The 14,388-nt window shown below is 38.6% G+C and overlaps 1 protein-coding gene across 1 annotated transcript in view; it reads right to left on the reverse strand.

Annotated features, from left to right (window-relative positions):
- ATP6AP1 (ATPase H+ transporting accessory protein 1) overlaps nt 1-5,775 on the reverse strand; it is a 58,973-nt gene extending 53,198 nt beyond the window's left edge. Inside the window, exon 1 of the mRNA XM_074825478.1 lies at nt 5,646-5,775. Within this exon, the coding sequence (XP_074681579.1) occupies nt 5,646-5,758 (113 nt within the window). The 5' untranslated portion in view covers nt 5,759-5,775. The remainder of the gene's footprint in view (nt 1-5,645) is intronic.
- Between the last annotated feature and the right edge of the window lie 8,613 nt (nt 5,776-14,388).

The following is a 14,388-nucleotide window of genomic DNA, read 5'->3' on the forward strand; positions in this document are numbered from 1 at the left end:
CACTTCAGATCTGGGGCTTTGGGAGAGTGTTAGAGCAAACCGTACATGTAGAAGACTCTTTCAGACAAAGTGCTGCAGATGTTAAAATCAAATTCTAGCAGATCTTCTGCCTGTCACTTTTCAAGGTTTAGCAGTAAACCTTGCTGTGCAGGAAGGAAATTTTTTTCTATTTGGTTTAAATTATCATTTGATATTTTCTTAGTTTTACTCGGCATTAACTTCTTTGTTAATTTGTGCTTGCAAATCCACAGTAACTTATATTTATGAAGCCAAATAACTCTGAAATTGTAACAGACATGCCTCAACTTTTCAGAAAAGTCAGACCTCGTGATCTCAAATATTTAAGTATAACCTTTAAAAATAAGATATTTGAAAACACAAAAACTCCCAGAGATTCTGAATGACTATCCAGGGACTGACTTTCATACTGACTTCAAGCATTACATGGTCACACCAAAATGCTAATGATATTAAAGGAAAAGAAGATAGATTAAATTAAAAGGTGTTAAAAAATGGCTTGTGTGAAAGAAAATATTGGTGAATATCTTGGTATATTTATTTAAAAAGCTAACTAAATGAATCTATTTCATGCCTAATATTAGAAAAAATTGAAGATTTGAGAGCTTTTGGGACTTGCAATTAAGAATAAAAGGTAACAGCACATGAAACAATGCTAAGTTATTTGCAGCAGCACAATGGCAAAGGCTTTTGTTGTGAACTGAAAACCTCAGAAATTTAATTATCCTGTTTTAAAACATACTTGCTTCTAAGGTATTCCCTGTTCCTTGAAGCAGCTCTTGCTAGCTAACCTTGAAAAGCACCTTTTGTGACACCTTTTGGCTTCCAAGCCATCAACTTTAGTAACTCCAGCATCATTATTAGAAAAATAAATATACATCAGCATCAGTTTTTTAATAATACTGTTATAATGCAGCGTTTGACTAATACTTGTATTCACCATATTATATATGCATTTATTATTCTTCTTTTAAATAGTTTGCTGAGCACTATGCATGGCAGTAGGCAAGACTGCACCCTTCATTGAGTGGGCTCCTACTGTCAGCTGGGTGCAACAATATTCTCACCATGGTTCAGGCAGGAAATGTCAGTATGTTTTACTGGCTGGTTTACTGTGAACTGTAGAGTGAAATGTTGATACGTGACTGCCACAGACAGTACATCATTGATAGGCTGATGATGTGCTTTATGGAACATATAGATTGGTCCATCCCTTTGAACTCTTCACCTCAAGTGGTCAACAAGAGATCAGTAAGGGATGGCATAGGATGAAACAGGCAGTAGGCTAACACACATACTGATTACTACTATTGATTGCTCAACCAAAATTTTATGTCCAAAGATTCACAGCCTTGTGCGATCAGCTGCCTGCCAAGCACATCAGACTTAACCTCCCCACCATAGAACCATCCTGGGGTCCTCACCTGTGGGGGCTCACAATGACAAACATCTCTGCTAATGCATGTGCTTTACTGCTGGCTAAAAAGGAGGAAACTTAAAACTCAGCTGGTCTCTCTTTCCTCAAAGAGCCAGACAATGCACTAAAGAGAGGAAAGAAATCTTAGCTTGGTATTTTGCTTCTTTCTTGTCCCTAACTGCTCTGGCATGACAACATTTAAGCATACAGATTCTTCTCTGACCAGTGTTCTTTCTAGGTAGAACTGGGATTTGAACACTTGTTTTTGATGGAAGCAAAGATTTCAAGATTTCCTGTATCTGAACCCACCAGAAAGGGCAGATGGTAAGATAACAGGACTTCTGTTATTCTAACTTGTGAGCTTACAGTTTTGATTTGTAGCTGGCTTCTGAACTCTTTCCTACAAGTTATTTTTGTCAGTTGTCTCTTTCAGTCACCTTGTGATTACCATATAAGAAAGAATATTTTCTCCTGCACAGCAGAAGTAAACTGGAATGCATGCTAGTACATGGCAGCTACATAGAAGTCAAATAAAGCTAAAACATTCTTCTGTTCTGCTGTATCCTTTTTATGTTCCACCTTCTTCCATTAGATTTTTCAGTAAAATCCTTGCAGTTTTAGGAAACACTGCAAATGTATTTGACATTAATGCCTTCTTGAAGCCACTTATAATCTGGATTTGCCAGAAAAGAATTCATTTCCTAATATAAGCATAGCATAAATGAAGGTAGTAATACATTTTCAATGACTGTAAGCAAAAATCATTCTTAAAACAAACACATGAGGGGGCAATCGCAAAAGCTAATTTTAATGAGTTTATTTCCTCAAACTCCCTGTCTTATCTGTGGAGGGAAAGAAATTCTTTTGAATTCAAAATGACTAAGTCAAGTTTCTTCTGCGTATTATATGCAAAAGGAACCTTCCCATCTCTCCTGCTTCTAAAAGCAACCAGGGGATATTAGTTTAAAGGCTAATTTAAGATGAAGGTCAATTTTTCCAGGCCAAAGTTATTTGGGGAATATCCACTGATATATTAGTATTTCTTTGTGAAAAGCAGGACACTGTGATCTACTGAGTTATTCCCACTTCATCTTTCTCCTGAATTCAACGTAGAATGATTGTTGTTTGGTAGAAAACACTTGTTTTTCTCAAAGTAGAGATTTGCATCTTTCTTTCTAGAGGAAAGAGGTATTTGATTTACTAATGTCCCCGTATGCTCTGCACACTGCACGTGTTTGTCAGTTGCAAGTTTCATCTGTATCTGACATCATCTTTAATAGCATGATTACAGCACAGTAATAAGGAATAAAAGAGAGACTTTGAAGTGTTACATTCTTCTAATACAGCTGTTCTGAAATATGGCTTACACACACTGGCTAGTTCTAAAGAAGTGCAAAATGTATCATCCTTCAACTATTCAATATCATATCCCAACAGATAACCTGGGAGAGTGTGATGGAATAGAAGTCTCAGCTTCTGTTGAACTTTTAAACTGGTGGGACATGTTTCCACAAAGTAAAAAGAAATCCATTGATAATTGCTGCACTTTTTTAGTTACCCTTCCTAAAACTCTTCATAGTAGTTTCTAGATTTCATAAGTCTGTTGATTGCACACTGTAAACCTTGCATCACTACAGAGTACCAAGATGTAAAGCACGAAGTTAAGGGTTAGTAACCAAAAGTTTCTGTTACTGTTTCTTTATTTTATAAGATAACATAAATCTTCTTTCCAGTTGCTTCATTGACTTTCACCAGAACTAATTTTGGCCCCACAAGAACTTCACCTTTCGAAAATGCAAAGGTCATGGTAGGAGGAAGAGTTCTTCCAGAACATGTTCTATTTGTGGAAACATGAAACTGGTTTAATCAGTCCACTATCCTGATATTCTTGCTCTAGATTTGTATAAACCTGAACAACCTGCAGTAGAGCAAGTTTCTAACTGCATCTTGGTGGAAAGTTTGCTTTTATGACCACTGGGGGTTATATATTTTTCTTATATTGACAACAGGTGTGTTGTTTATATATAAACTAGGAGGTAGGACAAAGGAATCACTGACCTTTTCTTAGACTCTTGGGATCACTTTTGTCCTAAGAACAACTTTTTCCAACATTTACATTGTTTTTAAATACAGAGGTTTAGTACTCATACAACGTGTCTGTCTTATATAGAGGTAAATTGATTAAGTATTTCAAATATAAAAAAAGCCTTGATGTTGAGACATCCATTTATTTCTTTCAGGGGAAAAAAAAAAAGTTACCAAATCAAACTTCATCAAAATTTTCAGATTTCAGCTGTGGCTCCCCAAGGACCAGAGGTTCAGTTTCTGGAAATGCTGGAGAGATGGCTAGTCATACGTCAAAGCTGATATTAATTAGTACTGGGAAAAGAATACAATGTCCAGGATATGTATGAAAGAAACACAATCAACACCTCCTTCACATCTGTTTTCCATACCCCTCAACATTACAGCACAACATATCAAAACACAGAAAAGTAGCATGCTTGTCTATATGGCACTATACAGGGAAGAAGATCTCCTGAAGAACTTTATCTAACTCCTGATGTTCATAAAATTTCTGAATCCTCCTATTGCTGTCTTAAAATTACTACATTAGAAGCAATAGGGAAAAAAAATTAATGAGATTCAAGATTTAGCTCTTAGATTTAAATCTTAATAATCTTTCCTAAAGACAAAATATTTACAGTGGGATAAATGAGAGCAGAACATATTCTAATTCTCTTCCTAGTGACAGCTTGATAATTCACCCTCTCAAATGTGTTGAAGAATGACTTGAAGCCTCATGAAAGGTAGAGTGAATCCAGCTCAACTACCTGAAAGGATAATTATCTCCCAAGAAGCCATTGTTTGGTTCCTTTCTCAGTTTACAGAACAGGAAATCACAAGCAACACTCTGGGAATTAACAAAAGCAATAAAGATACAAAAGAAACAAATCCCGTTAATTCAGACCTGACAAGAGTTGATGACCAAAGGAGTTCAGAAGCAAAACTCCCACTGCACAAGCACACACAGCTCTCTCATGCCAGCAAAGGGACCCAACAGGAATCCCTGTCACTGCAGCCCCTTCTGTTTACAGTAAAAGTGAGGGTTAACCTGTGCATCAAGGCTATTCACAGTACAGGAAAATGTTTCATGCTTATGAAGTCACCCAGACAGATTGTGACAAATTCCAAATACTGTTAGTGTTATGGATTATTTATATTAGAGAAATGAATAAATACACAACTAAGATCAGGCCTGTTGAACTAGGTATAATACATATGTGCTTGCAGAGGGTATTAGATGAAGTCTCCATGAGAGAATTTACAATTTAGACAAACTGGGTTAAGAACGTGGAGGATTTAGGAATTGGGAGGAGAGAGTCAGATATACTCATGCCAAAGCATGCCTTAGGCAAACCTGGAGTACAGCAGATCTGTTGTCACCTTCCCACCCAGAACAGGACTTTGCCTTTAGGGCTTCCAATCAGTCCTGTGATAACTTAATACATCCAGTACCCCACCTGAAGCTACTGCGTTGCCCAAGTTGCTGTATTTCTGGAAATCCCAAGTAATTATATAAAATCCTTAAAGTCTGCGTGAATAAAATTCCTGGTTGGAAAAAAGAGGTCTATATCTGCCTCTTTCAAGGCAGGTTCAAAGTCTTATTTTGTAAGTATGTACAAACCCCTGAACTTCACATGTCTCTTTGGATCTGCAAGACTCTGCAGTTGTTTCTAACTGATGTCTGTACATACAACAGTGTATTCTATTAAAAATTCTGCATTAAAAAGAACATTAAAGTAAAAAAACCCAGGATTTAGGTGTTAGAAAATGCAAAGATTGAGGCTCCCCACACAGTTTTTGGTCAGCTCCTTTTTGTGAGACTGCCTTATGTTGTGACTTTAAGTCACAACATCTCTAACAGTGGAATTCAAGGTTGCCTTAGGGTGAATAAAGCATACCTACTTCAGATTTGAAGAATATGGATTTTATTTACTTCTTACTGCCTAGCCTAGGACACTAAAATTATAAATAAAAATGGGTAAATTCATCTGTTAGCTTGTTTGACTGCTGAGAGGCAAATTTATTTATTGGGTAATTTTATTGCCCAGAGATTATTTGCCACAACTGATGATATACAACATATTCTGCACACACACACAGAGCAGTAGCACAAGTAGAGATACTCTTTTATTAGATTTCTTACCTCTGAGTTGACCAGAGCAGCATCGGTACATGCTCCACTGACAGAGACATTTTGAACAGCACAGCGAGGGTGCACAACAGCGAGGTTGGAAGAGCAGAGCAGGGCTGCGACATGACTCCAGGCAAGTGCATACATAACTGGCCAGCTGCAAAGGAAAGTCCGAGCAGATGCACAGCTGCACTTCCCGGTTCAGTTGCAGCTATCCGGATTCAACCAGGCTGCTGGGTGAGGTTGCTCCCTAACAACAGTGGGAATTTTCAAAACATGTTGCTTCCTTAGCTTGAAGTAGGGAGTTATATTTTTAATAACTTTCAGGTTTATGATTTAAGCAGCTCATAAAACTCTCCACAATATAACCATAGACAGATTCCTCTAACATTCTAGTACAAGGGAGAGTCGAGAAGTCCAAACTCCTGTCCTACTGTTTTCTAACACCCTGATAACTGCACACTGGTAACAGAGTTGCTCAACTTCAAAATGGAGTTTATAGAAAAGTTTTCTGTACTGCACAAAATGTATTCTGCCCAACTTCTGTCTTCTTCGCTTGCTACATATTATCATGTCCCTCAGCTTAGCTCTTTCACATGTATTGAGAGCTGGTGTCACACATTTGGGTGTTGACAGGTTTGAAATCTGCAGTAAATCTATCCATTGCAGATTCCAGCAAGAAGGAAGAGAGTGAGAAAATGGTACGTTTGGAGTGTATCCACTGAAACATGGAATTGTTTAGCTATCTTTTGCATGGAGCAATGCTGTCCCAAAAATCAAAAATATCAAAAGTCAGGAGCAAATGATAATCATTTCAGAACCTGACATGACTTCAGTAATTTCACAAGTCTCATGCAAGATCAAAATAGTCATAGAGAATTTCTTCGTGCTGGGAAGCAAATTCCTCCAGCATACTTTTTTGCTCCTGCCAAGCATCGAGCTGTTTCTACACCTTGTGACTACATTAGGCAGCAGCAGTCACTCGGCACGTGTTTGGCACAGATGCCTTGTCACAGTCAAAATAAGATATTAGGGATAATACACAAAATAAATTGTTAGCTATGTTAAAACAAGTTGTGATAAGGGAAAAATAAGGAAGCACAGTGAAAATAATAAGAGAAGATATAAACAGATGTCAGAAGATATGCACTTTTGATACTGAGCACACCTAGCTTGATTAATTAAATCCATTTGTCTTAACTCACAGCATACTGTTAAAGTGCTGTTGTCTAATATAAGACAATTTGTTCATTACTTCAATCTGAAATCGGATTTCTGAGACAAAAATAATAATTTTGAGGGAAGCAATAAACCCAGTCATCTATGTGTTCCTTTTCTTCTCCATGTTACCTTTACATAACACTGAATTTAACTCTTTAATAGCACTTTTTCCTCTTCTTCTCAGAGAGATATTAGAAATCCTTCATCTTCCTTTTCACAAGTCCGTGCTTGTTCATCTATTTAAGGGTGCATACAGGTAAAACAACAATCCAGAGCAAAAAGACAGGCGTAGAAATGGAATGCCCTAGGGAGAATTTAGTATGAATTGGAATAGTTTGGTCAAGACAAGCAAAATACTTTGTAATTCTCTAAATGGTTGATTTTTCCATGGTATCTTCCAGAATGTGAGAGATCTGGTTTCTCCCATAACTGTCCAGAATAGTCTTGACAGTTTTTGTGAGCATCTCCTGCCCACAAAGCCAATCAGCTGTGTCTTCCTGTCGGCTTCTTACAATTAACCTTCATAAGAAATGAAGATGAATTGAAGGTCACGATTATATAAGTCAGGAGTGCACAATGTGGTTGCCCACAGAATACTAAAGGAGTCAGACTTTTAAGCAAAACTTTCAATTTTGCAGAACCTGCTAGATTTGCATTGCAGTTGGCAGTCTAGAGAAATAGTGCATTACTACTACACTTTTATTCCAGTAAACCCATGCCTTCTCAGATTGTGATTCCTTTCATTCTTTAGCTTGCACAATGCAGAGATCCTTGCTTTGTGAAACAACAAGAAAGCAGCATATATTACTATTCTTCTAACATGAACCAATGAAGAGTAGGTTCTAGTAGCTCTCCTTCATTACCAATACAGTTCATAAATATGACCAACACTGCCAGGACTTCCACATCAGAATAAATCCTCAACAATCTGATCTGAATCTATGGAAATCAAGACCAACAAATATATAGTGCTGTATAAATATGTGTTGTAACCTGAACAGGAACCTCACCACAAGAGCAAATGATCCATTACTAAATATTTGACAATTCTATACCTTTTAAATGGCTGACTAGTGCTCAGCTCTTTTATTACAGAGCATTCTCATAGGTCTAAAGCATTTACATAATTTCAAAAATTCCACTGCTGGCACGTGCAACTTTTTTTACAAGTTCATACTCAAATGCTGACACCCTGGATGAAAAGCCTATAAGTCATGTAAGAGAAGCCTCACCTCTTTACCCAGAAATATCATGGAGCAGATCCTCCTGGAAACTATGCTAGGAGACATGGAAAATAGGAGGTGATTGGTGTCAGCCAACAGGGCTTCACTAAGGGCAAATTGTGCCTGATGAATTTGGTGACCACCTACGACGAGGTTACAGTGCTGGTGGATAAGGGAAGAGCAACTGTGGTCATTTAGCTGGACTTTTGCAAAGCATTTGACACCGTCCCACACAACATCCTTGTCTCTAAATTGGAGAGACATGGACTTGATGGATGGATCACTCGGTGGATAAGGAATTGGCCGAATGGTTGCACTCAGAGTTGCGAGCAACAGTTCGATATCCAAGTGGAGAATGGCGTTCATCAGGGGTTGGTACTGGGACCAGCGCTGTTTAACATCTTTGTCATCAACATGGACAGTGGGATTGAGTGCACCCTCAGCAAGTTTGCCAATGACAACAAGCTGTGTGGTGCGGTCGACACGCTGGAGGGAAGTGATGCCATCCAGAGGGACCTGGACAGGCTTGAGAGGTGGGCCTGTGCAAACCTCATGAAGTTCAACAAGGCCAAGTGCAAGGTCCTGCACATGGCTCAGGACAATCCCAAGCACAAATACAGGCTGGGCAAAGAGTGTATTGAGAGCAGCGCTGCAAGAAAGGACTTGAGGGTATTGGTGGATGAAAATCTGACTATGACCCAGCAATGTGTGCTCGCAACCCAGAAAACCAACCAGATCCTGGGCTGCATCAAGAGAAGTGTGGCCAGCAGGTCGAGGGAGGGGATTCTCCCCCTCCCCTCTGCTCTCGTGAGATCCCACCTGGAGTACTGCATCCAGCTCTGGGGCCCCCAGTATAAGAAGGGCATAGATCTCCTTGAGCAGGCCCAGAGGCAGGCCATGAAGAAGAACAGTCGTCTGGAGCACCTCCCGTATGAAGACAGGCTGAGAGAGTTGGGGTTTTTCAGCCTAGAAAGGAGGAGGCTCTGGGAAGACCTTATAGCGGCCTTCCAGTACTTAAAGGTGGCCTACAGGAAAGATGGGGAGGGACTCTTTATCAGGGAGTGTAGTGATAGGGTGAGGAATAACAGTTTTAAACTGAAAGAGGGTAGATTTAGATTAGATGTAAGGAAAAAATTCTTTACTGTGAGGGTGGTGAGACACTGGAACAGGTTGCCCAGAGAAGCTGTGGATGCCCCGTCCCTGGAAGTGTTCAAGGCCAGGTTGGACGGGGCTTTGAGCAACTTGATCTAGTGGAAGGTGTCCCTGCCCATGGCAGGGGGGTTGGAACTAGATGATCTTTAAGGTCCCTTCCAACTCAACCATTCTATGATTCTATGATATGATTCTATGATATAATTCTATGATTCCTGGCTTCTTGCATTGAAAGTGTCTGACTTAAAGTAGGTTAATGGGAAAAAAGAGAAGCTAATACTAGGGAGACAATTATGAAAGAAAGGTATATCGTCCCTGCCTCTTTACAGCTGGTAATATCTCAAAAACTAGATTATACCTTGTTTTAAGCTATATCTTTTGGAGGGTATTTGCACACACTAACCAAATCACACACAAGTGAGATGGAGCACAGTTGGTGGGTATACTGTCTGTATTCTGCCTTATAGAAACAGTCTTAGAACTTTTGAAACAAACCCAGATTGTTTTCTCTCAGATTACCATATTACTTATGAACAAACTTTTAACTGAAAACAAACTGAATTTTCCTTTTTAATATTTCTCCACAAACCACAGTTTGGGAACAACTGAAATGAAGAAAGCTTTGAAAAAAAGGAATGAGAAGAACCTATTGAGTGGGATTTTAATTTCGCTCCCTCAGTAAATTTGGCTCACAAATGCATCTGCATATATTTTCTCCTTTTTCTTTTTTTCTTCACTCCTAAAAATAAAGATTTTTTGCCAAATGAAAAGAAAAAAAAATACCTATTGAAAAGAGAATTTTCAAAACAATTCCTTTCTTTCATTTAATTAAAATGAGATGAGATCACAGTGGTTCTTTTACCTGTGAGCAGGAACCTAAAACCGCTTTTGATAGATGTCTGTTGGTATACTTAAAAGCACACACAGTTTACTGTTGCATTTTCCATAGGGCTTTTTCCTTGAAAACCCATAGGTGATCTGAGTCCAGGTTTAGAACTGTTTGTACATGAAGATTTTTTTTAAAATCCAGCAAAAATTCAAAATACTGAAACTCAGACTGCTGTCAAATCATTAACTGCAATGAAGAAAAAAATACCTCCATTACCATGTATCTCAGCTTAACTAAAATAATTTTATTAAGAGAAGCTGTAATATTGACATACCATGTATTAACATTCTAGTCCTACCCATTTCTCTGGATTTATACATGCTTTCTTTTACAACTGTATGCCTCTCATATATCCTATGTATTTCTTATCCTGTCCAAGTTGAAATATAGGACTCATAAAAAATAACTGAAAAGACCAATATGATGGAAGCTTAATTACTTTTTCTTATGAATCCTTTTCTTTAAAAGAAAAAAGAAAAAAATCATCTCAACCTCAGAATTCTACATTCCTGATGTAAAAAATTTTTAATAAAAAGAAGTGTGAATTCCAGATTTGTGTGGGATGAAGGTAAATTTAAGACTGCAAGTCAGGCTAAAAGGGATGACTGTTGTAACAAGGACAATTTACAGTGCAGGATAAGCCAGAAGAACTATCTATAGATAGGTGACAAAAATAAATGCCATCCATTTTGCATGCAAGTTTGATCCTTGAGCAATAGGTTTGAGAGATAACATGGTACTACAGCAGCATATTAAAGAACCTCTTCCCCCAGCTCAACTAATAGACATATTCAAATTTAGGCTCTTTAAAAAAAATAAATAATAATTAAAAGAATCCAAGATTTGGATACTTTTTTTAAAAAGTCTCAGTTACTATTAGTATTATTTCCTATTGAAAAAGTATTTTCCATATGGCAAATACTGGTCAGCAACTACTTTGCTACCCTCACACTTTTAAATTATAATCCTGTTTTATTACTTTTTACAATAATTTTATTATGTAAGAGGGGACTCAATGCTTTGTTCATTGGGACATCTTTTTGGGGCAAGGAGATGAAGGGAGAAATTACTCTGAGTTCTTCTTCCTTTGAGACATAAATAGAGAAAATTACATCCTGGAAATAGCATGAACTTTCATCTTGGGACTGGGGAGACAGAATGTTTTGCCAAATTAGCTATTATTACCTATTTGTGCATGTGGGAAGAAAGCCAGAACCTTTCCCTCTGGAAAAGGATTAGTGGCATTGGAGGTGGGTAGAAGGCATATTTTGCTTCATGCTTGAAGAGTCTTGCTCACAAAAGAGTCCTGTGAGGTAAGCTCCAGGTGTTAATTGGCCACGTGTCTCTGCTACTGCAGGAGAAATACAAGCCACATGGACTGATCCCCTTTTCCTGGTAGAGAGTATCTACATCTGCCAAAGAACTGAGATGAACCCAGCATTTCTGACCAGTGTTTCAGGAGTGTGGACTCCTCGTGATCTCAAACTCTAAGCTACAATTTAAGAGACTCTATAAGCCTATTACTTTAGCCACTTCTCAGAAGTGAAGAGAGAGGGTTAGAATTTCACCTTACAGTTATTCTCCTTTGAAGAGGCACTGATACTTTGCAATCATTTGTTCTCATTATACTGGTGAGATCTAGGCTCCAAAGCCAAGGCCTTTTTACCAACAGATTCCAAAACCATGTTGTGAGTACTTCATTGAAATTTAAGCAAAGATGATCAACTGTGCTTTTAAAGAATTTACTCAGTTCTAATGGAAATTGTCAGATTTGACCATTTATCTGAACAGTTTTCTTTTCCTGATAAAATGCAACTACTTCTCCTAGAAATCATAGAATCATAGAATGGTTGGGTTGGAAAGGACCTTAAAGATCATCTAGTTCCAACCCCCCTGCCATGGGCAGGGACACCTTCCACTAGATCAAGTTGCTCAAAGCACCATCCAACCTGGCCTTGAACACTTCCAGGGATGGGGCATCCACAGCTTCTCTGGGCAACCTGTTCCAGTGCCTCACCACCCTCACAGTGAAGAATTTTTTCCTTACATCTAATCTAAATCTGCCCTCTTTCAGTTTAGAACCATTACCCCTCATCCTATCACTACACTCCCTGATAAAGAGTCCCTCCCCATCTTTCCTGTAGGCCACCTTTAAGTACTGGAAGGCCGCTATAAGGTCTTCCCAGAGCCTCCTCCTCTCTAGGCTGAAAAACCCCAACTCTTTCAGCCTGTCTTCATACGGGAGGTGCTCCAGACGACTGTTCTTCTTCATGGCCTGCCTCTGGGCCCGCTCAAGGAGATCTATGCCCTTCTTATGCTGGGGGCCCCAGAGCTGGATGGTAGTCCATGTGGGATCTCACGAGAGCAGAGGAGAGGGGGAGAATCCCCTCCCTCGACCTGCTGGCCACACTTCTTTTGATGCAGCCCAGGATATGGTTGGCTTTCTGGGCTGCAAATGCACATTGCTGGGTCATGTTGAGCTTCTCATCAACCAACACCCCCAAGTCCTTCTTCTCAGGGCTGCTCTCAATCCATTCTCCACCCAGCCTGTAACTGTGCTTGGGATATATAGCATCCTAAGTATATATACTAGAGGATATATATATAATCTTTAATCTGACTCTGATCCTTTCAGTCAGGTTTTCCAGTATTCATCACTGGCTGATACAGAGAATGCTTTCATTCTTCGTACTTGTCCAGTACCTTTTTTAGTATCATTTGTAAGCTACATAAACAAGCGAAGCAACACAGTAACTACTAAAGAAAAGTTTTAAATTAATTCCTTTTCAAAATGTAATAGAATTATGAATGCTATGGACAAAAAGGCGTAAAAAGTAATTGTTTTTAAATTCAGTAACAATGTCAACAAAACATTTATGATGATGAAATTAGCAATTAAAGAAAACTAACATAAAGGATTTTGTACTAATTTCAATTATACTAATTTTTTTTTAAAGTGTTATCCTATTTTTGAATTATGTTGGCTTTACTTGTTTTTTCCCTAACAAAAGGATTCAATTACATATCCAAAATATTGAAAATACTTTTTCAATTTTTCACCAACTCTCAATACATCATGTCCTCCAAAACATTCAGTTTCCATGCTTTCAAAAGCCATTTTTGGACACTGACTTGAAGGAAGACATGAGTTTTCAGTTTATACAGGTAGTCACTCATTTTGTGGACAGCCATGTCCCAAATATTAGTCAAGTATCCAATTCACTATAATTGTGACACAAATTTTTAACTACTTATACAAGAGCTTTCACAGTGTGATTAAATGGCACTGCCGTTATCAGGGACTACCTTCTGGACTTCTGCAGGAACCAAAAAATTTGTGTGTTTGAGCAATTGTCTATCAGGCCAAAACGCTAGTTTGCTTGAGAATACTGAACTGAATCAGTATTCAGAACTCTTCAAGCATAAATCTGTAATACTGTGTGAGTTTGGGGCCCCTCAAATCAAGAAAGGCTTTGATAAACTGGAGCAAGTTCAATAGAGGTCCACCAAGAAGATCACGGGGCAGAAGCACTTGACATGTGAGGAGAGGCTGAGGGAACTGGGCTTGTGTAGCCTGAAGAAAAGAAGGCTTGGGGAAAAACTGCTAGCAGCTTTCCAAAACTTAAAAAGATATTATTAAGAAGATAAAGCCAGGCTCTTTACAGGTGTGCATGTTAGAGGATGAGAGACAACATACTCTATTGAAATGGAAAATTTCTGTCAAGGTAAGGACAGTCAAGCACTGGAACATGTTACATTCTTCATCCTTGAGGTTTTCAAGACCTGAATGCATAAAGCTTGGGGCAGTTCAGTCTGACCTTATAGCTGGTTGTGCTTTGAGTAGGAAGTGGACTTCTGAGGCCCCTTCAAACCTGAATCATTCTGTGCTTCTGTATATTCCTGCTATGACAAGGTGACCCGCTTAGTGGATGAGGGAAAGGCTGTAGATGTTGTTACCTAGACTTTAGTAAAGCCTTTGAACTGATTGGTTCAGTACTGAACTAAAATCCAGAATCTGAATGCAATGGTAAAATCAATGGAAAGACTCCACTGATGTTAGAATGCACTGGTCACTCAGTTACTGGTTCTACAGTTCATGTTCTGTTGAGGGAGTCAATCCACTTTACAGCTGTTTGCTGCCAAATATATGCTTATTTCTGTTTGCAAATGCTACTGCTTTTTCCTAGACAGTTTTATTTGTCAGAGAAAAAGGCTTTGTCCTAGGTCAAAAACATGTCATAGAATAGAGGTTTCAAGAAGAACACTGCAA

This window comes from Strix aluco, chromosome 5 (assembly GCF_031877795.1).
Source record: "Strix aluco isolate bStrAlu1 chromosome 5, bStrAlu1.hap1, whole genome shotgun sequence".
Classification (NCBI taxonomy): domain Eukaryota; kingdom Metazoa; phylum Chordata; class Aves; order Strigiformes; family Strigidae; genus Strix; species Strix aluco.